Source organism: Buceros rhinoceros, unplaced genomic scaffold (genome assembly GCF_000710305.1).
Source record: "Buceros rhinoceros silvestris isolate BGI_N320 unplaced genomic scaffold, ASM71030v1 scaffold36402, whole genome shotgun sequence".
In the NCBI taxonomy this organism is placed as follows: Eukaryota; Metazoa; Chordata; class Aves; order Bucerotiformes; family Bucerotidae; genus Buceros; species Buceros rhinoceros.
In genome coordinates, this window is record NW_010400102.1 from 17347 (window position 1) to 42011 (window position 24665).

General features: G+C 36.3%; 1 protein-coding gene across 1 annotated transcript in view; it reads left to right on the top strand.

Moving 5' to 3' along the window:
* WDR70 (WD repeat domain 70) overlaps window positions 1-24665 on the top strand; it is a gene marked incomplete at its 5' end in the record, with an annotated part of 52607 nt that overhangs the window by 11920 nt on the left and 16022 nt on the right. Inside the window, 3 exons of the mRNA XM_010131742.1 lie at window positions 5840-5939; window positions 11863-11947; window positions 12622-12760. Coding sequence (XP_010130044.1) covers window positions 5840-5939; window positions 11863-11947; window positions 12622-12760 — 324 coding nt within the window. The remainder of the gene's footprint in view (window positions 1-5839; window positions 5940-11862; window positions 11948-12621; window positions 12761-24665) is intronic.

The following is a 24665-nucleotide window of genomic DNA, read 5'->3' on the forward strand; positions in this document are numbered from 1 at the left end:
AAAGAAGAGAAAAGACAACTTTGAAGCAACTTGAACAGTAGAAGAGAAGGCTAATTGCAGGATGACAAATTCTATAAGGAGTCTCTACTGAGACAAATGGGTATGGAGATATTGCAGCCTGTTTGAAGGCTGGTGGATAATTGGTTAGGACTTTTTTACATTACCGTTTTACATTACCAAGGACATTAATTCCAAACAAAGGAATTCTATCCTCTCATATTTAAACAGTAAGCTGTTATTTTTACTTGTTTTATATTTTTGCTTGTTAATTGCCAATAGGCAAAAGGCTACTTTTAATTGATAGGAAACACCTGTTTGCATAGGGGAGTTTGCGTAGCTGTTGACATAGGTGAGTTTGAAGCAATCTATGGACTTTTCGGTAGGGTTCTAGTATATCTTACCGAAATTTTTAATGAAGTTTCTGCAGAATAACATTTGATTATTTGAAGATTTGATTATTTCTAGAAGGCATACCATCATTGGCTGGACAAGTCTAAGAGTGATTAGTTTCTTTCTGAAAGAGGCAAAAGGAAGTGGGTTTTTTGTTTGTTTACAGAAGCCATATTTATGACTGTAAAAAGGAAGAAAATCGTAAATTTCCTAGGCTAGCATGGGACGGGTTAGATAAGTTATGAAAAGATACAAGAAACTTCTTTTACATCCTCGTACGTGTTTCTCATGCAGTGTAAAAAACCCCCAAAGGAAGCCAACTGAATAGTTTCCAAAAGCTATTTTTATTAGTAATATTTATCGGTTTTGTGGCCAAGATAGATTATTTTCTCAAATGCAAAGTTTGACAGTGCAGTCAAACATTCAGCTGGGGTTTCTTTTTCAAACCATTAGGCAAATATTTAGCAATGCTGTTAAGAAGCCATCTTTCTAAAATGGTTTCCTAAAATCTTTCTTGATGAATTAACTTAAACAACAAGAAATTGTTTCTCTGGTCAGCAAGATTCTTATAAATTGAATGCTCTAAGTGGTGAAGGAAGCAGGGGCAAATAGGATGGTCTTTCTCACCTCTCTCTCATTGTAGACATCTCTAAGGCAAGCCAGCCTGTTCACTTTCTTGTGTTATCTAAAAACTGCATAGAGTCAAATGTATCAAGTGCCTTGCCTCAGTGCCTTCTCTGTAAATGTTTTTTTTATTTAAATTCAACTTTTTGTATCAATTGCAATTAACAAAATACTAAATGATTTTTCAGCTTGACTAGCTACACTGCTGTATGGCTTTTTTAAAGAATCCTGTTTTCTGTAACAGCCCAACGTTTTCTGATTAAGTATTTCACACTTGTGTTTTTATTTTGTTTCATACTTCTGTGATACAATACATGATTCTTTAAACTTTAAAAACAGTTATAGTGCTGTTATCTTCTAATTTTTTCTAGTTATGTAGGTTTTCATTGGACTACAGTTGCTCAAGAAAAACTGAAGAATGTTTTTTTAAAAAGTCTTATCTATTCAGTAATTGCCTAGTAAAATTAGGTTGCTGTGTTAATAGTTGGTTAATTAGAATTGAGAGAAAGGAAGGAGTGTTTCAAGTCTGCTCCTGATACATGTAGATGCCACTGAGTTAGAAAATCATGAAGAGTAACGAATCACGTAACTGTAGTTATGTAAACACTAAACCCTCAAATTTCACAAGTTAATCTTGTTTTGCATCAGTATGGTCATTAGTGAAACAGCATCCATTTCTACACCACGGGAAGTGGTATTGAAGAACTGTCACATAAATTGCAACCCCAGGGATCATGTTTACAGAGACTTAAGGAAAGCATCTGATATAGTCTGCAACTGCCTATTCAGGCAAAAAGTTGAGAAATTCTTGAATTCAGCTGGCATGTGTAGACCTGATAATTTGTAAGTGATATTCTAAACCAAGAAAGAACAGCTATGTTTCTTTTCTGAATTATAACTGAGAGCAAAGCAAATATGCTTTCTTCAATAGAGATGACTGAAGGGGGGATGGGGAAATAGCCATTTGGACAATGTAACTTGTGGCCTGAGAACTTATCTGTCTTGTCAGCTGTGATCCCAGCTCCGAAATTGCTGGCTGTCTCTGATGGGATCACTTTCAACAAAGAATCACACAGCTTTGCTCAGTTGTGACTAAAAAAAAAGTTTGTTTGGTTTCTTTTCTTCTTGCAGCTTTATAGCTCATGCCTTTGTCACTTGAAACTGGCCTATGATAATAATTTATTCTTAGAAGGCTTTTATGTTTATTAAAGATGTTGCAGTTGAATATTGTCAGTGGCAGCTAATTTATTTTGCTGAAAGTATCTTAGTTGGGCGAAGTCACCCATTTAGATCTCAAACAGCCATACATGGTTTGGGACTTGCCTGTCTGGCATCTCTGCCCCTCTGCCTCGTGTTTGAAAAAAGCATAAAGCCCAATTTCCAGCTCTCTCAAGGAGTGCTGGAAATGTTCCTTGATGTCAAAGAGGGGGAACAATGGGTAAGCAAGCAAGTAAGCAAGTTCACTCTAGAAGTGAACATCACTTTTCAGAGTACACCTTCCTTGTGCTGGAGCACACTGGAGTGGATTGTACATTGCTAGTGATACACTCAGTATTGGATAGAGTTTCTTTTGCTGTAAGCATGATTGTGGTTGCATGGTTGACTGTGTTCACTAGTAAATGAGAGAGATTTTGTAATGCAACTGTACTACAGGAAAAGATTCATGTAATAATCTTTGTAGATTTCACTTTCCCCCCAGTCTTCCTTAATTTACTGCCTCTGCTTTTAAAAAAAACTTGAAGGCGTTGGGAACAAGAAGGAATAAGAATGTCTTGGCTGGAATATTAATTGTTTCATTAAAAGAAAAAAGTTGGGGGAACATTATAATCTTGGGAAAGTATTGACTTACTGTGAAATATTGTATCCTAGAAAGTTCAAAAATTTCATTAGTGAAGTACATGTTTTTCTCATGGAAGTGCCTTAGTTTTCTGAGGTGAGCAAACTGACTAGGTCTGTATTCTACTTTTCCTAGAACTCTAGCCATGCAGTTCTCTTGTAGATCATTCGTTTGCTATAAATACTTCATGTCTTCATTTCCCATATTGGTCCTCTTCAATCCACCCAGATTTTTACAAAGTATATTTATTACTGATGCTGCTGCCCTGTACCTTCCTCCTCTTTCCCAGTCCTTTTTCCTTTTATCTTCTTGTTCTCATCCTCTCTGAGTACTGTGGCGATACTGCAAACCCTGACATTTATCTCCTATCCTAGTTTTTTTGATACATGCAGCTACGTCCTTTCTCACATGTGCTTTTTGTTTTCTGCCTGTCATTTCATGTAGCACACAAGTCCAGTCAGCTGTAGTTGCTTAGCAAAAGTATATATGTTAATACAAAGCTAGAAAAAAAGTACTTGCGTAAGTGGAGTTATTTGCTAGAAAGCCTTGCAGAATACAGAGTGTATTGCTGCAGAATTTCTTAAAATAACCAAATCTTCAAAAAATTTTAAAGACTGATGAACTTGCAAATTTTGTGTGGCACATTACTAGTAGTCTGTAATAGCAAGCAACCTCCACAACAAAAAGCAAGGGGTAATGAGGAAGAAATGTAGATACACTTTGCCCTAATTATCTTTACATCTTTAGTGTTTTAGTGTTCTCTCCTTCCCTTCCTGAGTCAAACTTTTGAATTGTGTACGTTAGTTCTGTTTTTTCATGTCTTTCCAGAAAGAAACATTCAGATAACAGGTTTTTTTGCTAATGATTTGTTAGCAGTATTAGACATCTGTAAAACTGTTAAAAGGCCAGAGGCCAAACACGTTATTTTCTTTGAAAACTGCAAGGAACATTTGCCAGTATATATGAAAACTTCTTGTTCAACCTTCTATCATTTTTAGAGCAACCTTCGATCATTTTAGAGTATTTGATTTAGTATTACAATTCAGGGTTATATTGCTTCGCAGAATAATATATGGAGGGCAAGCTTGCAGAGCTCAAAGTTAGGAAAACAATCTTTTTACTGGTAAACTGAGCAAATTTCTTTCTAAAGATATGCAAAATTGTTGAGGCAATGCTACTGTCCCTTTCCGAGAAATCTCATTTTACATTAAATCCTAAGGCATTGAAGTTGGCTAGAGGTGGGTTAAATTTGTTCTGGGTTTGTTTTGGGTTTTTTTTTTTTGCTTGTGAGTGAGGAGCAAATAATGTCAGTCTTGTATGTCTGTATGTTACTATGTTTCTTTTTCTGTGGGACAGTTGAAGAAGGGTAAGAATTGGTTGAAGTATAGGTACTTCATTGAGAAGGCTCTGTAGTGGGTGACATATTTAAGGTGAGCTGTGTTATTCCTGAAGAATACAGTTTAGGTCTGATTAATGGATTTACAAAGTTATATTAAGTAAGTATATTTGACCACTGGAAAATAACAACAGTCCCAAGACATTACATGATTGACTATTATCTGTCTGTCTATCTCCATATGTAGATAGTTGGATTTTTTACTAGTAAAACATAAAATAAAAGGTACTGGTTGGAGCCCAAATATTTTTCTTTATTTTAATTTGTATCTAAAGCAAAAGAAAAGAAGGGAATTTCATATTGATTGAAGATTAAATGAAGAAAAAAAAGCCATGCTGGACAGCAAAATGAAAAAACTGTTATCTTAATACATGTATGTCAGTGTGACATTGCTAGGGAGGGATGGGATTGTTGAGTACACAAGTGTTACGGATACCAAATGAAGTTTTCCTAATTTATTTGAAATCGCTTAACACCATATTGTAATCTTTCTGTCATTTTTCTAGGTATGATTATTAACGATTTATGATGCTTTTGCAAGTGTCCATGGTATTTCTTAGAAAATACATAATTTTAATTGTTAATGTACAACAAATATTACAGAAAATTTATTTTCTGGTAGACAATTCACAGGTTATCCTTTACATGTTGCCACATACTCGGAAAACCTTACATAATTGGATGCATAAAATATGTTTCTTAGTATTTATAAACACCCCCACCAAAAACATGCAGTTATAAACTGGACTCTGTTCAGAGAGTTTCTCCAGAATATGCACAATTGACTAGAAGTGACAATAATTTCAAAACAAGTTCTATTGGCTAAATGTAGGATATTACATTCTATCTCCAAATACTGTAAGAAACATCTACTTGGTGTTTGAAATCGTCCTTTGTTGAAGAGTCATTTGTGGAGAGAATGAATTACATGATTCCTGTCAAAACTTGACTAAATCCGCACATCAAAATACGCTTTCAATCATTATTAAAGTCATTATACACAGGTTCTCTAGCTTTTGGACCAAATTAAGAACAAGTATTTGAAAGGGTAAACAGTAATTACTAACTTGGGTCTTTTGTATACAAAATACCCGAAAAAGAGCCTTAGGAAGATGGGTAGTCAAAAATTAGATACAGTAACTGAGGATTCCTGTGAAAGCTAAATTCATTTTATGTTTTTGCATTTTGTGATCACATCCTTTTTTATTCCGTAGAACTGTGTCTCTTTTATTGTATAAATTGGATAGTAATCACTAGGCAGCTGCTCAGTATTTTGTTCTCTTACTGGTCAAGGTACCTTTATTCCATGCTAGTAGAAGTTTCCAAGAGCGCTGCTGTTATGTCGATGTGGACTGTATAATTAAAACAATGAAGAAATCAAATTTTGCATTCAGGCTCTTTTATGAAAGCCTATTGTGAAACATTAACATCTTTAAAAGGCTGTAGAAATATTCAGCTTTTGTACCTGCTAAAACTACTGTATTTTCTATTTAAATTTAGGAATAGCAGCAAAGTACACAAAATGAGATAAAGAAATCTGTTCCACTTTGAAGTGTGCAAGTTTTCTTATGTTTTATTTGTTTGTCAAACAGGTGCACACAAAGTTCCACTGCAGGCAAGCCCATGCTCCAGGCACTGACACTTCATGCTTGACATTTTCCTATGATGGTACTGTCCTTGCCAGCAGGGGAGGTAAGTGATTGGAAGAATGCTTTGATGCGTTGAATGTAAGACACTTCAATAGGGGAAGGCACTTTTAACTTCAACAGGGGAAATGGTTCTGTGAACAAACCATTTAAATAGTATCATCGTCAAATGTTATGGAGACACTGAGATAAGATAATGAGATCGGATACTAGTGATTGAAACCTGAAGTGTTTCACAATTTACATCTTTTATTTTGATATACCACGCAATCCTGTGTTCCTCAAGGCTCATTTTACAGCCGTTAAGGAATATTTTAAGAGAACTTTGCTGTATGTATTACACAGTTCTTGATCCGTCTTCTTGTCTAGCATTACTAATACACCAAAAGGAAATTATTAACTTAATTAAAAATACAATGAGACCAGTTTTGTTTTAGTTCTTTCCAGGAAGATTACTCTCTCAATAACGGTATCTCTGTTCTGGAGATACTAATTCCTCAAGCAGCTTTCTTATGCAATGCCCTTTTCTGTTCTAACTAGAATTTTTTATCGAATTTTTGTTACAAACATAAAGTGGTGATGACTGGAAGTGAGTGGCCAAGATGTACTTGAATGGCAAAAATATCTGAAACATCTGCAGAACAGGAAAAAAATGCTTGTTTTTTTTTAAGCTTGAGAAAACTTTTTATAAAAAATGTCTTAGATAACAGGACAGGTCTTGAGAAGGCAAAGCTGTGTTTGAAGACTCATTCACTCCAGTATTAGGTGTGTCTGCCTAAAACAGGTTTTCTACAGAGGTTTGTCTACGCAGTATTTTGCAGGCAGGTGCAAGCATACAATCTGTGCTGTCTGGGTGGAAACCAGCTTGAACCAGAAGCTATGTGTATGCATTAGCATGGCCCCAAGGCCAAATAAACAGGCCTGGGGAGAAGCAGTATGTTAATGTTGGCTAACTTTGTGCCTAAGATATGTACAGGACATCTGGTCAGTTTGGTACTTAGAATGAGGTTACATACACAAAACACCAGGATAGAGGTATTCGTAGACAGAAAAAGCTCTGAAAGATGGGATGTGTTTCTAAGCCAAAGGGTGAAGCGGTGAAGCTTGCAATTGTTTTGTGTCCTTCCCCTCCCCTCAGGAGTAGAGTGGCATTGGTGGCTTTTACAGTGATATGCAGCTGCTATTGGATGCTACCTCTCTGACCTTTTTGTATATCTTGCCACATTTCTAAGATTCCAATCGCTGTGTTTCCCACATCACGTCTTTCAGAATAGGATCATGGTAAGCTTGTCCTCCACAGCCCAAGACTTAATAGGACACACCAATTGCACTTAGTTGATTGCTGTTCAGTCTCCTGGATCCAGAGTTCTACTGCCACTCTGTCACCATGAGTGAGTCCCAAGTGGTTGAGGTAAAAACTCTTGAGTCTTGCTGGTCTGTTCTGAACCAGACACTTACTAGCTGAGAAACGTTCTTCTTGGAAAGTAGGAGAACAATCTGTCTTTCCATTCTTGGCTAAGGGAAATGCTGCATCTGTCTGCCAGTGGTGTTGCACCCTAAAAAATTTACACAGGCATACTTCATAAGATTTAAAAAGAAATCTCTGTGTGCTTTTAAATATTAACAGCAAACAAGGATACCACTTATGTGAGGAACATTCACTAGTGCTTTCTTGAAACCTGCATATTCTTATGTTCCACATTTGTGAATGTAGATTACATAGATGACCTTTGCTTATATTTATTGCATGTGGCGCTTTTGGTTGCCTGCTCTTCCTCATCTGCCTCCAGATTTTGTGTTGTGTTAACATTTTATCTACCACTCTCTTCTGTAAGCTGTATAAAATGTTGATTGATTGATTGCGGAATGTAAGGCTGTACGGAAATTTGGCCCCTTAGTGCAGATAAAAGTGCTACCTTTGTCTAGTGTATTTAAAAAAAAAAAAGAAGCTCTCTGTGCACTCTGCTAGAGAATAAGGAGGATTCATACCTTATTTTGACTTGACTGGTGAGTGCTTTAATATGAGTTTTGCTTTGGATGAATACCAACAAAAGCAGATGTGGATCCAGCATTCATAGATTAACATACCTGCCAAGTGCTGGGAATCAAAGAGAGGATAGTTGTTTGGGGCATGGGGACTTTCACTGAAAGCCCGAATGACTCTCCTGCATCTGATGTGGATTCCTGTGTTGGATATATGAGAGTGATGAGGCAGGGCTCAGCTGCAATCACAAGGGAAAACGAAAAGCTGAGGAACTGCTTATGAGTGTTCCCAGTCTTACTCTTGTTGGGTATTAGGTAATAACTTGACAGAAATTTCAGAAAGTGATGTTTTTGCACACTTGTAACTATGAAAGTGATTTTTCTAAGTACAGTGAAGATAGTGTTTGGGGAACGTTTTCTTAGTTCAGCAGTAAAGAATAGGTAAGCGTTAGGACTGAACTTGGGGTCCCGTTATAAGAATTTTTTAAAACCTCTTTTTTGTGCCTCATATTTACAGAATTTATGGAGTTACTATGAAGCAATGATTTCACAAATTCCATGAGTCTCGTCATAGCCGTTAGAGTTCCTGTATATTCAAGGATTATGCAGCAGCATGTATAGTAACTTCCTATTTTGTGTAGAGTAATAAGATTTTGTTATTTTTGGTGAATACAAACATTCACATTTTAAAAGTCAAATGGTTTTACGTCAGGTAATGTTTTTCGGGATCTGTGTGCTGTTGCTCACTTCCAACAATACCAAAAATGCATTCATTTGCTTTAATAGGCATAGTCAACTATTTGTAACACATGGAGCGGAAATGGCTCTCTCAAAGTCTTCAGGATCCTTGACTTCCGTATGTTTAGAGGGAATGATGCACTTAAATATTTGTCCAGGCTGGTATGGATGCAGGTGATAGTGAAAGCTGTTCTGAAGTTTAAATGTAGAATCCCCAGTTTGCAACTTCTCTCCCAAGGCGTTTAGCTTCAGGTGATTGTGACCCAGGCTTGTGGTGCCTCTGAATGTGGTTCTTTAGCTGTTGCAGAACTAGTGCGGAATGCAGAAGCACATACCTTGTTCTGTAATGTGCCTGTCCTCACATACATAGTACAAGCCTTCACAGAAAGGCTCAGGGTTTATAACATTCTGGGGCTGCCTCCTGGTAAGCCGTGTCATGTCATGCATTTCCTATGGGGTATTTCCTTCTTTAAATTATCATTTCCTATATTTCTTTCCTTTCCCCAATGATCTCTGAATTCTTGTCCTTGAGCTTTGCTTTCAATACAGGGCTCGCTTTTTAAACTACGAGCTTCTTGAGTGGTGTTGCTGACTTCAGGCTTTTTGAGTTTCTGGAAGTCATTTTGGGCCTGTTTGCATCCGTGTACTTGTCTGGTTGGTATTTTCTGTCTGTACCTGGTTGGTGTTTTCTGAAAAAATAGCAGATGAAATCTTTGTAATATCAGTGAGTTGGCCTTATTTTGACAAGAGCTCTTTGCAGACTGCCTACCTGGCTCAGCAAAGACTGCTTTTCAAGGACCTGATTGTTACGCCTTGATAAATCCCATGCTCAATACCACTGGCTTAATGGTGTCTGACCTGATGGTATCAGACTAGAACCTGTTTATTGGCATCCTTCTCATTAAAATGGCAAGGAATAGAGTTTGAAATGGTACTAAAAATGCTGTAAAAGCTTTAAATAATCCTACCAGGCTTTAAAGAAGTCTACCATCAAGAAAATTACTGAATTATCTGAGTGGACTATTTTGAATGCTTCGTGCTGAACTGCACAACTTCTGTTTATATGTTTTTATTTAAGAGTAACTGAGTTTGTCCATCTATTAAGTATTTAAAAATAAATTGGTACTGCTACAGCTCTTGTAAAGCCCCTTCGGCATTGATGCTGGGATAATACTGGAAAAAACCCTTGGTGTTGCGGAAAGTTAGTATGTCTGTTTTCTTAGTGACAGCTATTTCAACTCCAAATGCAGATTAGATTCAGGAACCGATACTGTATTTGCAGTATGAAAAATGTTCATTAGAAAAAGTGAATTTGTGCAAATTCTTAAAGATGTAAGGGTTTCATATCATTGGCCAAGCCATTCTACTAGCATTTCTCCCTTTCCCTTTCTGCACAGTGTAAGACAGTGTTGATTTGAAATCAACCACATCTTTTTGAGTCCTTCTAGAGTCTTAATTTTTTAAACCAGTGGATTACATTTTCTTGTTAGCAGAAGAGCTATAGTTAATGTAGTTAATGTCTGACTGTATCTCTCCTGCCTAAGCCTGGCAGGACTACAGGTTGAAGATCATGTCAAGGCTCATTCCACTGGGAACAGAACAGCCTTGGCTGCTAGCCTTAGAGCTGTCCCTATCCAGGAGATTTGCAGGGTGTCCAAATGGTATCCTTTGCGCATATTTTTAAAGTGCTGGTGCTTTAGATACAGCATCTCACTGATAAGTGATTTTTTTTGTTGTTGTTTTTGTTTTGTTGTTGTTGGAGGTGTAAGGGAAAAGGGACCGTATTACAGGACCAAATGCTTTGAAGTGCTTGGGATGGAGTCTACTGGGAAACAATAAAAATATAGATGTTCTCAAAATAGGGACTCAACATTTTTCTTTCTTGTCATTTTTTAGCTTCCCAATGAACAGAAATTTACTTTGCTCTAGACATAATTTATTTAAGTTGTCCACTTCTTAAAAATATTTTGTAGTAAGGAGTTATCCTAGTCTTTAATATAAACATACATGATGTACGAGGCCACACATTACTGCTTTCCCTGTGAAGGGTACTGCTGGCCTTGATAGTTTTTATTACAGCATGTTACTCTCTTTTTTTTTTTTTTTAACATTTTATTTCCAAGGCCTCCTTTAAGCTTTTGATCTCAAAGGCTGTGAATCCACAAAATACTTCCCTGCAAAGTTTGTGCTTTGGAAGGAAGCAGGTCTGTGAATTACTTGCCTCCTTTCCCTCCTAGGTCATGAAAATTTTGTAACTTTTTGTCTGAAATTAATTTCTGGAAATTTTTAAAGAGAATTGTTGCTTGAAATTCCTTCTTTATACCCTTAAAAGCACTGAGGCACTGATGTCAAGTGCAAGATGTCTAGGTGCCTGAGTGAGGTGCTTCAAAGCTCAAAATCTGTACCTCTCATGCTGGAAATGTGTATAGCAGAGATGTAGATCTGAGAATAACTATCCTCTCTTTTTTTTTTTTTATCCTATTCCTGCTTTGTTATTATGCCATAGGTTTTTGAAAAGGAATAAACAACCTGACTTTTACTGGCCTACAGTCACACCATGTTTATCAAACACAGACGAGAATGGCTCTAAATGTAACCTCAATTTCAGCATTTATGGCCAAAGCTGATGTGGAGGGTTGTGAGTGTAGATTCGCTTGCTTCCCTCCTTCCCCGAGGATTTTTGACTGATGCCAGGGCCTATCTCCATGCCAAGGTTGCACAGAGGGGGTTGCCCCCCTGTGTAGGCAGGGGGCTTGGCCCCTGTCTGTTAAAGAAGGGGGAAGACTTCATGTCCCTTCCATTCTTCCTGATATTTTTTTCAGGGCAGCTAGAAACCAGACGCGTAAACTGTGTTCAGTTTTTGATCTAGACCATCCATGGAAACATTTTAATTACTTTCATATCTTTAAAGTTAAATTTACTCATAACAGTGAAGTATCAACACTTGCAAACACAGAATAAATTAGTGATGGGAAATCAGATTATACTGTGAATAATAATTCTTGGTAGGAGGAATCGCCATGATGGACTTGAGACACTGAAGAGAAATTTATGATCTACTGGAGTGCAGCATTACACTTTCATGATTATTTAGGGAGGAAAAAACTTCCAAATCATACCCATTTTAGAATGCTTCTACTGTATCATTTTGTTCTCTTTGTGTCTGAATAAGAGGGTGAGATTTTCTGCATGTCTAAATTCTTGACTTAAATTCTTTACTGCTAACCTTTGTACCTTTTGTTTCGTAGGAGATGATACTTTAAAGATATGGGATATTAGACAATTTAAAAAGCCTCTTAATTCAGCAGAAAGACTGCCCAGCTTCTTTCCAATGTAAGTACTCTTAATTTATTCCAGCTAGTAGAAATAGCAGACATGACATGAAGGTGCATGGTGTGAATTCAGGTTACGATGATAGAAGTGCTGGTGACTGTGTTCTTTGGTACTAAAATACTATATCGTACTGCATATTGCCAAGTATTGTGTTTAATATTTTTGTTGGTATTATCCACATTTCTATAGCTATTTGATTGTAGCACAATCAAATCCAACTCTTTGGAGAGTTTATACTTTTGAAATAAGATAGAAAGGAAGTTCATGGACAACACAAACTTGTCTACCATTTGTAGCATAGAGGAGAAGTAAACAAACACTGCATTGTGTCATCAGCAAAATCACATTTCATGATTGGTTTATTTTTTTACTTAATGATAATAGCAAGATTTGAGAGTACTTTTTTCTCATGTTGAAAAGTTTACAAGACTTTTGAGCAGTGGAGGATTATTGCTGGATCTGCCAGTTTTGCAGATTATGTGTACAGCTTTAAGTGTACATGTGAACTGTGTCTGATAACTGTAGTATTGGAAGACAGCTGACAGAATATTTTTTGAAGCTTTGTCTTGGAAGGATTAACAATTAGAATGGATTGTTTTTAAGCACTGCAATTTATGTAAGTTCCATGTACATTAACTATCTATTTGCCCAATATGATGATTTGTTTTCAACAGGACAGATTGTTGTTTCAGCCCAGATGATAAAATAGTTGTCACAGGCACCTCTGTTAAGAAAGGTGGTGGCAGTGGAAAGCTATTTTTCTTCTATCGGGAAACATTCCAGAAGCTGTATGAGATAGAAGTTACAGATGCGGTATGTATTTAGCTTTCTTTCTTCAGCTATTCAAAATATGACTGAAATCATATTCATATGCTTTTTTCACCTTGTACAGGTAATGACTTACTGCAATTTTTCTATTCCATGTTTAAGAGGTAGAGTGGCCTGAAGAGGTGCTACTCTCCTTTCAATTAAAAAAAAAATAGGAAAATATTTGGACAAGGTGTTTAAGCACTAGGAGATCTCTGCTCTAGTGTTACCATTGCATTTCTCAAGGATTTCTGTGAACCCCTCTAGATCTGTGAAGTGAGACAGAATCCTAGAATTCTTACTTGTTTATGCTGTGTACTCCAGTACACTCCTCTGTATACCAGGGATGCCATATTGTGACATGGCACATGAAACTAGACTTGTGGATACTATAGAATGTGTTTCAGTGGACTCTAGCTTGTGTAAATGCGAAAGTTTCATGGCAAAAGGAAGGCATCATTAGGAATCCCTCCCTCAAAATTACCATTCTCACCAGTAATACAGAAACTTAAAATTATGAATCTGTAATATAGAAGAGTCTGTGTATGACTTGAGCTGCCTTCCTGTTCCATTGTACGGAAGGAAGAAGCTTAATGTCATGGTTCAGAAAAGGTCCTTTCACTCTGACGTATGCAAGTAAGTTTATAGATTGAAACAAACAGGAGTGGGAGAAATTTAAATAGAATTGCCGTTGCTTAAGTATGGCAATGTATGCTTATGTCCCATTAGTTGTTGCAGTCTGTCATAGCAAATCTTTCGCTTTTTTTCAAGATACTGTTTTCTCTGTCCGCACTTTTCCTGAGCCATCACAGCAGCCTTCCCTGGCACAGCGGACCAGACCCCTTTGTGCTGGAGATCATTTACAGAGAATTTACATTTGTATTTACTTTTTTTTTTGAAATCTCATTTTCTGTTCTAGCTAATCCTAAAGCAAAATATATTTGCAGATGAATTTGTTACATCCATAATTTCTGTGGCAGTAGTCTTGCGAATTAATAATGGAGAATTCAAGTCAAAGCAGAAAGTGTGTGGTTTTGTTTTATTTTTTTCTGGAGGTGAAAAAAAATGCCTGTTTATATTTTAAACATATATTCTAAATACAGTTTTTATGACATTATTAGTTTTATATAGTACTAAAGAATTTCACCAAAGATAGCTTAAATTGGATTTTAATTGTTTCTTCTATGGAACAAACCTTAACTCATGAGTATATTTAGTGGGTTTTTATTTTCTCGTACAAGTGTTATAGCCAAGTATTTGTAACTTTTTTTTCTGAGACAAAATATGAATGCCTCAGCATCTACTTTGAAACTTCATGACAGAGAAAAGGAAAACAACTACTGAAGATAAAGTGCAAGAGCTAGTTTGCTATAGAATCTCTTCCTGTGTCCTTGGACACAGGAAACAAAGTAGCTTAGCAATTCCATTCACAATGAATCTGGACTCCTTAGAGCTAAGTTTTTGGATATGGCTGTGATGGCATCTCTGTTTTTTGGTGGTGAAGTCAGTAACAGGTTCAGAAACTTCACCTGGGCTTTTAAGACAGCAAGGAGGAGAAACTTGGTGGTGGTGGATCCTGTATCTCCAAAAGTAATTAAATCGTGAGAATTATTCCTCACCAAACCACCTGTTTTGCGTTCAAACAAATAAAAATTTTCATTTGCTAACCTCATCTTCCAGAAAAGTGGTCCTTTAATTCTCAGAATTTACCTGCTGAGGTGTGTAATGCTACAGGAGAGTACAGAAACTATTGTTTTGCTATTAATTTCTCTCCATATTGAGAGGTAAACTTCTGTTTTTCTGCTTCGAAATGCTAAAGAGACATGGAGCTGAGATCCAGGAGAAGGAAGCTGTTGGAAAAACAAAACTGGGGGTCAATAAGCAATTTCACTGGGGCCACTTACGTAGTAAAATTTAAGTATGTGTACAAATCTCAGCAGGTTCATAATTTTATACTATAAATTTATATAGGTGCTGATATTTATATGGAGCCTTTTAAGACTGTAGTAAATTACTTCTATTGAGTTTTAGTGCTGCTGGTTTTCTTCATTCATAGTTGTAAAATTTAAGACTGTCATTCTCCTGCTTTGAATGTAATGGATCAAATGAAAATAATGGAAATAATATGTAAGAATTGAGACTTAAATGCTGAAACTTCTGACAAGTTCTTTCTATTGTTTGTATCCTTTGGCTTTTTCATCAGTGTTCCTTTCATGTTCTTCTCAAATTGCTTCATTGTTTGAAGTATAAACACATAAAGGCATGTTAAAAACAAATGAATTTTCAAGAAGCTGACATTTGTATTTTATAAGAAGTATGTGCTCTTTGTTGGAAAGGTAATCGGCCTATAAATTGGTGCATTAGTATTTTGTGTGTAGTTTATTGAAGCATTTTTTCAGCAGTGCAGTAATTACTTGGTTTCTACCAACTACTTTCCTAGTTTCCATTTCTTCCTTACACTCTCTCAGAAATGCAGACAGCAGGTAGTTTAATTAAATATAAACATGTAATGTTGTCTAAGACTTCAGATTGTCTTCTCTAACTAAATACCATACTTGCTTACCTTTTGTATGTTATCTAGTGTTTAAATACATAATTTCAATGTTTCTGTTTTTCTCTTTCATAAGCATTGCGTAGATGAAGTTACACTGTGCCAAGTGTAGTAAACACTCAAATACACTGGCATCTATCTCTGAAGAATTTGATCTGCTCTCATTCCTCATGAAAATAATTTAAGTTGAATTTAGTCCAAATTGCTAAAGAAAAAGCCACCATTAGTAATTTATTTCAAGTATAAAATGAAAATAGTAAGACTTTTTGAGGGCATTTGTAAAGCAGTTTAGTGGTAGAACATGTATAATCAGAACAACAGAAAGAGAAAACATAAACTACTAATGTGTTACTTTTTTAATTTCACAAGGATTTTTTAAAGGAAATGCTGGTAGGCTTAGAAAATTGACCAACAGTAAAGAACGGTAAACATTATCCTAAAGCTCTTTGTTAAATAGCTAATGCAATTGGCCTGTGAATGAACCTAGAGGGTAATGGGAAAATATTTAATGGGAATGTTTGACCAAAGCTGTGTCTGGCATTCCTTTCCAACCTTTTTTCCACCTTTTCTTTCAAGTTTTCATGGGAAAACCCATTACTGTTTCAGAGCTGCTGAAGTGAAACCTTGTGGTTTTACTAATGGACTAACAGTCTGCTAGTCTCTGCTGCAGTGGCTGGGTATAGAATATTAATTTACTTTTCTTTTCTTTTTTCTTTTTTTTTTTTAATCACTGTCTAGGGCTAAACTAGTATTTATGTTGTTGTGTCACTACTGAATGCCATCCCACCATGCAGGCATTGCGACTTCAGTAGAACTGAAGCTTCTTGGATAAATAGCATTATTTTTTGAAGAAAAACAAAATAAATTTCAGGAGTAATGGGCTCTGTCTCTGGCCAGTAGCAGCGTGTGGGCAGGAAGAGGTGTGAACAGGGCAAATACACACAGTGGTGCTCCTCTGACTATCCTGTGCCGCCTCCAGTGATTTGTGACTTAGAGAAATCTTGATGTAGGCATATAAATTTTATAATTAATATCACTCGATGGTTTTTTCTTCCATGAGTTTATGAAGGAGTGAAATTGCCTATGTTGCAGGTTACTGGCAGGGTCATTCACTTATTGCAGATTAGATAAAAACTCAGGCATGGGAGCTTCTGCCTCTCCCACTCTCATGAGGAAACTCATGCTGTGTGCAGTACTTTGTACAGATGTGAATGCAAATTATGAGGGCTTTATAATGGGGCTATAGGTACGTGTGCTAAACTCTACAGAATCCCTCTCTTTTTATGGGAAACAGAGCTGGGTAGACAACATTTCCGCCAATGTCAGTTTAGTTTTAAATACTTGTGGATGACCACTCGAATCACTGTCACATGTCTGCCATTCATTTGGCTGGTTCAAACAGATCACCCAGTAGTTACCTTGATTACTGACAAGATTGGTTTTGACAGAAGTAGGGTGGTCGCTTTTCGCCATATGGAAAGGAGAAGTAGTGCATCTGATCACTGCCAAGCAAGAGTGGGCACTGAAAAAGGAAAAAAAAATTCCACAATTACGGAAATTTATATTTTTAAATGAAAATATAAGTAATTTAATTTTTAAATGAGCCAAAATGATGAGGTCATATACATGATAAAATGAAATGTGCGGGTTTTTTAAATATCCTGCAAGTTTTTTTAAGTAAGTGGAAATCCAAAAACAGATTTATGTTGTTTTGGGAAACCTCTTTCTGTTAGTAGGATTCTTCAATATTTTCTTAGTTTCTCAACTATAAGCAAAAGTTAAATTGTTAAAAATTTAAATTGTAAAAAGTTAAATATTTCTGAAATTACCTCTAAGGGGTATTTTTGGAAGGTCTTCCAAAACAAGCTATAAATAAAGCTTCTTTTTAAAAGAGTGAAAAGGAACGAAGGAATAAGGAATATGAAATTTCTATCATACACAGTTGACAGAGGATTGCAATATTTGTTTCCTTGACGTCAAACAATATAATTTACTATTTATAAGGTGCAGTAATGTAGTAGAGGGCCTTTCCACTGTAGTGCATTTCACTATGATTTAAAGCTTTTTAATTTAAGAAAAATAAATTATTTTAACTTCTGGAAGAGATCATCATGCTATTGGGGGCTTACGCCATTTATTTTATTTGCAAGAAAATCCTCACTTTCCACAATAATGAATTAAATACAATATTTAAGGTCCAGTAAATTCTTGTGCTGATTAAAGTAAAAGAAAAATCTAGTACAAAAGGTAGAACACAGGAATGTGTTTTCTTTTCTAGTGAGGTAATTTGTCAGTGTTTATTGTGTGCTTTCATCTCTGTAAAGACAATGTGGTTCTTCCCTTCATATATCCTGCAGCAGCACGTACTTTGTTTTAGGAGAGCTGTCGCTAGAGATTAGAGGTATGCAAGGAAAATGAACGGTGCGGGATTCCTCAACGTAACAGGGAGTGGGGTGTGTATGCGAAGGTTGTCTGCCTTAGTTTTGCAGTATACTTGATGAAATTGTGGCTGTAATTTTAACAGATTAGGTGCTTGAAAATGCCTTACCTTGCAGTTACAAGGAAAAGTTTGCCACTGCTTTCTGTTAATCAAAAAAGGGAGGTGTTATTCAGTTGGTCACTTCAATTCTAAGAGTACATTTTATAGCTGTACCTTGAAAGGTAAATGACTCAGCATTGCTGTTCCTATGTTCTGTTTTGAGATCTCACTTAAAATTACTGGCCTCTGAAAATATTTTTAGGATATTTCTGGTTTCTACATAGAAAATTGTAAATTTGATCTGCTTCTGAACCCTTTTCTATTGAATGCTTCCACACATTTTCTGAGTCATGTTTCACAAGGGAAAAGAGTTAGTGTTGTTTTCCTCTAGTACTGTATTCTCATGAGTAATTTAAATGTAATGACAGCAGGTCACTGCATTCTGGATATTCCCTATCCTCCCACCTTATTTATTGCAGTTGACTCTTTTACTTGGAAGAGCTCCAGAGGAATCTGAAACCTGAAGATTTTTCCAATTGGGGTTTAAAGTAGATTTTTAATATAATATTAGTATATTTTTACTGTGTGAATAGCCTTTTTTTTTAGTCAGAGCATGCATAATATCAATCTATGAGTGAGTGTTAACCATCTTTTTGCTCAAAAGAAGAGACGAGACAGAAGCAAAGCAGTAGCATTTTTTGTATAGCTTTGCAGACATTTGGAAATGGCATAGTTCTAAATAAGTTATTTAATCTTTTTTACAATTTAAAGTACAGCAGTTTTGTAAGAGTTATTCCGTCCACGTTTGTTCTTCTCCTCTGGTTGGTGGGTGTATCCAGGAGGTAGACCAGCTGTTCTCAGATACAGAAGCATGGCAAGCCAAGAAGATGGCCTTTGGATCACCACTGTGCCCAAAGACACCAGTGAAGGGAGATCTAGGAGTTACCTTTCTGTTGTTCTTAAGGCAGAACTTCTGTTGGCCTGGAGGGGAGCAAACTGTTAATGTAGCTGAGGTTTCATGCACATCTGTAGGAGAAGGAAAGGCTTATCAGTAGAAAAGCCTTTCCTTGTTATGCCAACTTTATTGGTTGATTTTACTTCCCATCCTTTATTATTATGTAGAAATAGTGGAATGTCTGCAGGCAAGAGTGTCATTACCTTCAGATTAGAATACTGAGTTTCAGGGAGAAGGGGCAGAGTGGTGGTTTCGGGGTTTTTTTAGTGGTTTTGGGTTTGTTTTTTGTTTTTTTCCTTCAAATTTCAGTAACAAAATTGTACAGAAAATACCTGTTTGTATACTTGAGCGAAAATGTGCTGAAACATTGGGTTAAAACTCTTTAGGCCTTTTTTTGATAGAGTATGAGGGCATGATGGGAAAGAAGTGAGGGTTTCCTTTTGAAGCTTTGAGGTTTTGAAGACGAGCAGGAGTCACTCTGCCGCCTATAAGTTAGAATGCTTATGGGCCCAGCATCATGAGATTTTGAGTATATTCTGAGGCATTTTTCTCTTTTTTGACAAGTAGTGTGTGCATTTTTGCTGAGATGTATTTCATAAGCGGTTGTAGTTTTCAGTCCAGGAAAACTGTGCACCACTTCAAACATGACCATGAAGATTTGTATGAAGACTAGCTTTGTATCCCTTGTACAGCAGTCCAATTATCGGAAGTTTCTAAGTTGTTCCACATCTTCATTATAAAATGGGAAATCTTAAAAGTCACTGCTTTTATATCTGTCCTAATAACATGGTTAAAAAGCAGCAGTAGCCAAAGAGGGGTGGGGAACAATTGTTGAATGATATTGTGGTAGTGGTAAGGTGTCTTTAGCCATTACATCCAAATGATTTAATGTTTTATTTAAAAACAGAAATACTTTGAAATAAATACAGTTTTTTTCTGAAATAACTTGATACATCTCCCTTCTCTTCTGGAAGACTTATTGCTAAAGTCAGGTGGACTTAATATTGTGCAAGTTTCAGAACTACAGAAGATTAAGCTGAAAGGCACACTGAGATTTGATCCCTCACTCCAGCACAAGCTTGAAATTTCTTACCTCTTTCAAATATAAAGATAATATAATATGTAGGCTTAATGGGTAATGTTAATTTGAAAGGTAATTATTCTTTCTAAAAAAAAAATAACCAAAAACCAAAGCCAAACCAACAAAAACCCCAAAACCAAACAAGCAAATAGTAAGCAGTTAGGTCTCCTGAGTAATATTGCTTAATTATGTTTTAAGCTCCTATGTGTTTAAAAGATACTTCATTGCAAAAGCAGTTCCTTACCATGAGTATGTCGGGGTTTCACAGGAGATAAGACAAAAAGATGTGCTAAATCAATCAGTTGCATGCATATTTGCACTGATTTTGACAGGCTGTTGTATTTTGGGGTGTTTTTTAACAATGTTGGACTTCATAAAAATTACAGTTAAGATGAATATTCATTTGAGTCAGAAAAGTCCCTTTTGGCCACTGCTGTCCTGACCTGTCCTTACAGAGTCCACAACCACAGACAGAATGTCATTTTACACATTCGCTATCTTCTCTGCTGACATGCTGCTTATCTGTCTGGCTATACAGCCAAGTGCAGCAAATCCAAGCACTGCTGTTCAAACAGAACCTGTCACATACCGTCATGGCCACTGAAGCAAAGCTTGCACGTAGGAAAGGGAGGTTTGTTTAAGCTTTTATTTTCCTAGCTAAAAACATTTGCTTAGAACAGCAGCTTTTCCTGTCACGTTTCTTATTGTGTAGCTTCAGAACAGATTCTGAAGGAATTATTTATTAGACTGTAGGTTAGGAAAGAGATAAGTAGTAAGGGTGAATATAGGCTGTGTTTGTTTCTGCTTTATGGCCATTCAGTTTTTAAGTGTCTCCAGAGTCTCACCTGATCTTTCAAGCTAAGATTCTAAAGATTTGTTGGACAGTTTGTATCCTGCTGTATTCTTTCTGCACTAGGAGTATTTAATTTGGCTTCCAGGATCCTTTATCCGTGAACTGGAGAGTTTTATATAAGTAGCACAACATGCTGTGTTATAGATCCTTGTTAATTTTCTATTTTTCTTATATAATTATTCTGGCCACTGTAGGCTGCAGGGATTCACCTGTCCAAATACATATGTCTACAGCTGATGCAGTTACCTTAGGCTGCTTTTCTAATCAGCAGAGAAAACAAGCATACCCAGACTGTGATTTTCATCTCATCCTAAAATAGATACCTAAAATAGTTGAATGAAGGCCACTATAAAATGGCTATTTTTCTCTATTAACTATAAAGGGAGGTGAAAGTTTGTAGGCATTTAAAGAGTAGACCTCTTTCACTTTTTACACCTTTTAGAGGTGTAAATAAATATCTTAAGTGTGGTGAGATGAGTCGCATCTAAGATCTTCACTTCTCTCCACTGGTGTATTCTGTCCGGCTCAAGTGCTGAGAATTTTCATCTCTTGTGCTCTGACCTTGCCAATAGCAAAGTAAGAGACAGTGGCTTACTTTTACACTCATTTCTGTTGGTTTGTGGATTTATCACTGTAGGCAATTTACAGGAGAAAAGCCTGTCACTCTATGAAAAGATCGTCCTAGATGAGAGTCAAGTCTGTGCTCTCTTACTTGCACCTGATTTCCAAACATAACTGTCAAAATATCAGCAACTTCACCCTAGGGTTACAAATCTCTATCTAATTTTTAATAAAAGTTTAAAAAAAAAAATCAGTGGAAACATCATGTGAAGGAAACTTCAAAACACCATGAATTCTTGCTTCAACAGTTAGAGATGTATGAAAGCCTGGGATTAGCATGTTCCCTTTCCATTTTCAGTATTTATCTGGCATTCGCAGTATTTTTTCTAGCGATAATTTGCAAGGAAATCACTTTTGCTTTTTCCGGTTTACAAGAGGGATGTTGGCAGCACAGTCACCACAGAGATTATTATATTAATAGTATTGATTATAATATTTACTGTATGTCAGCATCATTCGTAGATATTTCCATCCTCCCAAGGGTGGTTCTTTGTAGGTGTGGAACTAGGTAGATGCATCTTCTCTCCATTTACCAGAATTGTTTGTCTCTTCTTCCATTTAAACAGGTTTTGCTAACAGCCGTGGGAGCAGAGATTTATCTAGTGAACTGTACCTAGAAGTCTGATAGCTGCAGATAACTGAATAATCAAGTCTGGCATTTTGAAGCAAATGTATAAGTAGGATGAGAGTTGAGAACTGTCAGAGATGAGTGAAAAGCTGTACCTGAGGTGAAAAGAAAGAAAAATTGAAGAGGTTTATTCCAACAGTGCACAACTGATAGAGAAACATGTTTTTCTTTCCTCTTCTCTGCATGGCAGGAGGAGCCTTACTAGTGAACTTGAAAAAGCTGATACATTATCATTCATTATCAGAAAATACACTTCACTTGAAATGTTCATTTTCAAAGACAAATGCATAATACTTAACTTTAAAACTTAACTATCTTTAGGGAGATGGATTTTTTTCCAAAGAAAACAATGTCTGATTGAGAAACGGTAAGACCTCCTGAAGGAGGGAAAAGAAATTAAAACATCATTGTAAAATATGGCCTTTCTAATTTACTTTTAATTTTGCGGTAGCAAGGAAAGAATATAGCCCCATTGACCTAAGTGCTGCAGAAGGGTGTGGTGATTCCTATTTATGTCAAAAATATGAAACTCCCTAGAACTTTTTTAAAAACTTGTGTGAAACTTGATATGCCAGATTTACAGTGAGTTACAACCTCCATATTCTATTAGATCCGTATATGCATACATACGTGTCTGTTTAATAAAATTTTGCTGACAACAAAAGATTGGCTATTATCTTGGGGTTTGTATCCATATAAAGATAGTTGCATTTTGTTGGATATCAGTCAAAGTTTCAACTGAAATGCAAAAAATAACAAATCAGTGCTTTTGTGTAGCTTCAGCTTACAGACATGTAAAATATTAGTATAGGAATACAAGACAGCAATGGAGGGAAAACTTAGTTTTCCCTAGCAGTCTTGCAGCACAGTGCAAGAGGGTAGAGGTGGATGTTTTCAAGAGACATTCTCTATATACGCTCTCCTGATTTTGCTATATGATGGACAACCTCATATTTTGGTAGATTCAAAAAATATAGTGAGATTAAGTGACTGCTCAGGCTCTGGAAAGTAGCAGGAAAGTATTTTAGCCAAAAAATTAATGGTTATGTGAAGGCTATACACGTACTCTATAATATGTAGGAACTAGGAATGCTTGCTGTGTTTGCTCCATTTTTTTTTAATATGTTTTATCTATGTTTTCTATAGTAAATCCCCTCCAAAGCTTCTCACAACTCCCATAATCTCTGCCAGTCTCTCTTCCTGATGTGAAACATCTCTAACCCTTCAGCCTTTCCTCACCTTCCTGTCTCCAGCCTGTACTGACCCCTGCGAAACTGCTTTTCGCATCCTGGCTCCACCCTATGCTATAATACTGAATGTTTTACCTGAGGCATGGGCCAGGGAACAGAATTTTGCCTTTGCTGTCTTGAACCATCTTTATAAGCAAAGATCCAGGAGAATTCCTTCAATCCTCAACATTAGTCTGTACTTTTATGACCTTTTCAGCTTCTTGGTTTCGTCTTAAGGGTAAATTTTCCATTCCTGAGCCACAAATCATTTTAATCTTTTCTTGCTGACCTTGTAAAATGCCCTCTCTGCATTGTTTACTCTTGTCAGGGTATTACCCAAGTGCTCTGGACAGTTTCAGTAGAGGTAATGAGCTTTTGCTTGCTGAGAAATCTGTTTCAGTTATTCTTCACTTTGCCTGTTAAACACGGGTATATTTCTAGGCCAGAATAAATGTTCCGTTCTGTGTTACAGAAAATTATATTTCAGGCTTCAGTTTCTCATTTGGAGGCATTGTTGTTAAATCCTGTCAAAGCACTGTTACACACGTAGTACCAGCCATGGCACGTGTGTCGTTGTCTAGTGAGCTAACCAAATGGAGAATAATCTAACAGAAAAACAATTTGGTGTAGTTTACGGTTTACCTGCAGCAACAACTCTGCTTTTATGAAACAAAGGGTAACACACAAGTGAGAACAGTCTGTTAGGGGTGAGATTGTTCATGAACCACTCCAGAACTGCCTTTGAGCTGGGTCTGCACATGGCTCAGAAGAAATGCAAGTGGAATAGCACACATCAGAATAGTAATATCATCTCATTTGCCTGCCTCCTTTCTATGTATTGATGAGTTTTACAGTTTAAAATTACCACCTATTATTAAGCTTTTAAGTTATTATAGGTAAAATTTTCTAAAACTGGATTTTACTTTAGAAGAAATGGGAGTCTGAAGTGAATATAGTGCTTAGTTTAAAAATAAAATAAAAGTTATGTATTGTTCAAGTTATTCATATTTTCTATTTAAAACACTAGTGTAGCAGCTTTAGGAAAAGGTATGGCTAGTTTCAAGAACAGTGATATGTTCTTACTTTGTTCTTTTCTGAGAAGATAGACATTGTCGTCCAGATTACACAATTTTAGATATCTTTTTTTTTGCAGATAGTTTTTAATTGATTTTCAGTGTAAGTCAGTATTACAAGACAATCTGTTACTTGAAAATAATTGCAAAGGCCTACTATCAATAACACCCACTGAATCTGTTTTAACCTTTTTCATAGTGACAATGAGGAAGGTAAATTTGGAGTGTTTCTATTAACAGTTTTAATAGTTTGCCTGCCTGATTTCACAAAAATATGTTCATAATTTTTTTCCTGGTATTTCCCAATGCAGGCTACTGTGTATATGCAATAGACATTGCCAAAGGCTTTTCAGATTGGTTTCAGTTGAAGAACGTAATGCTTTTGCAATAGCAAAAGTACCAAACAGCTTTTAAATTGTCACTAGTAATTCTTTCTTGTAC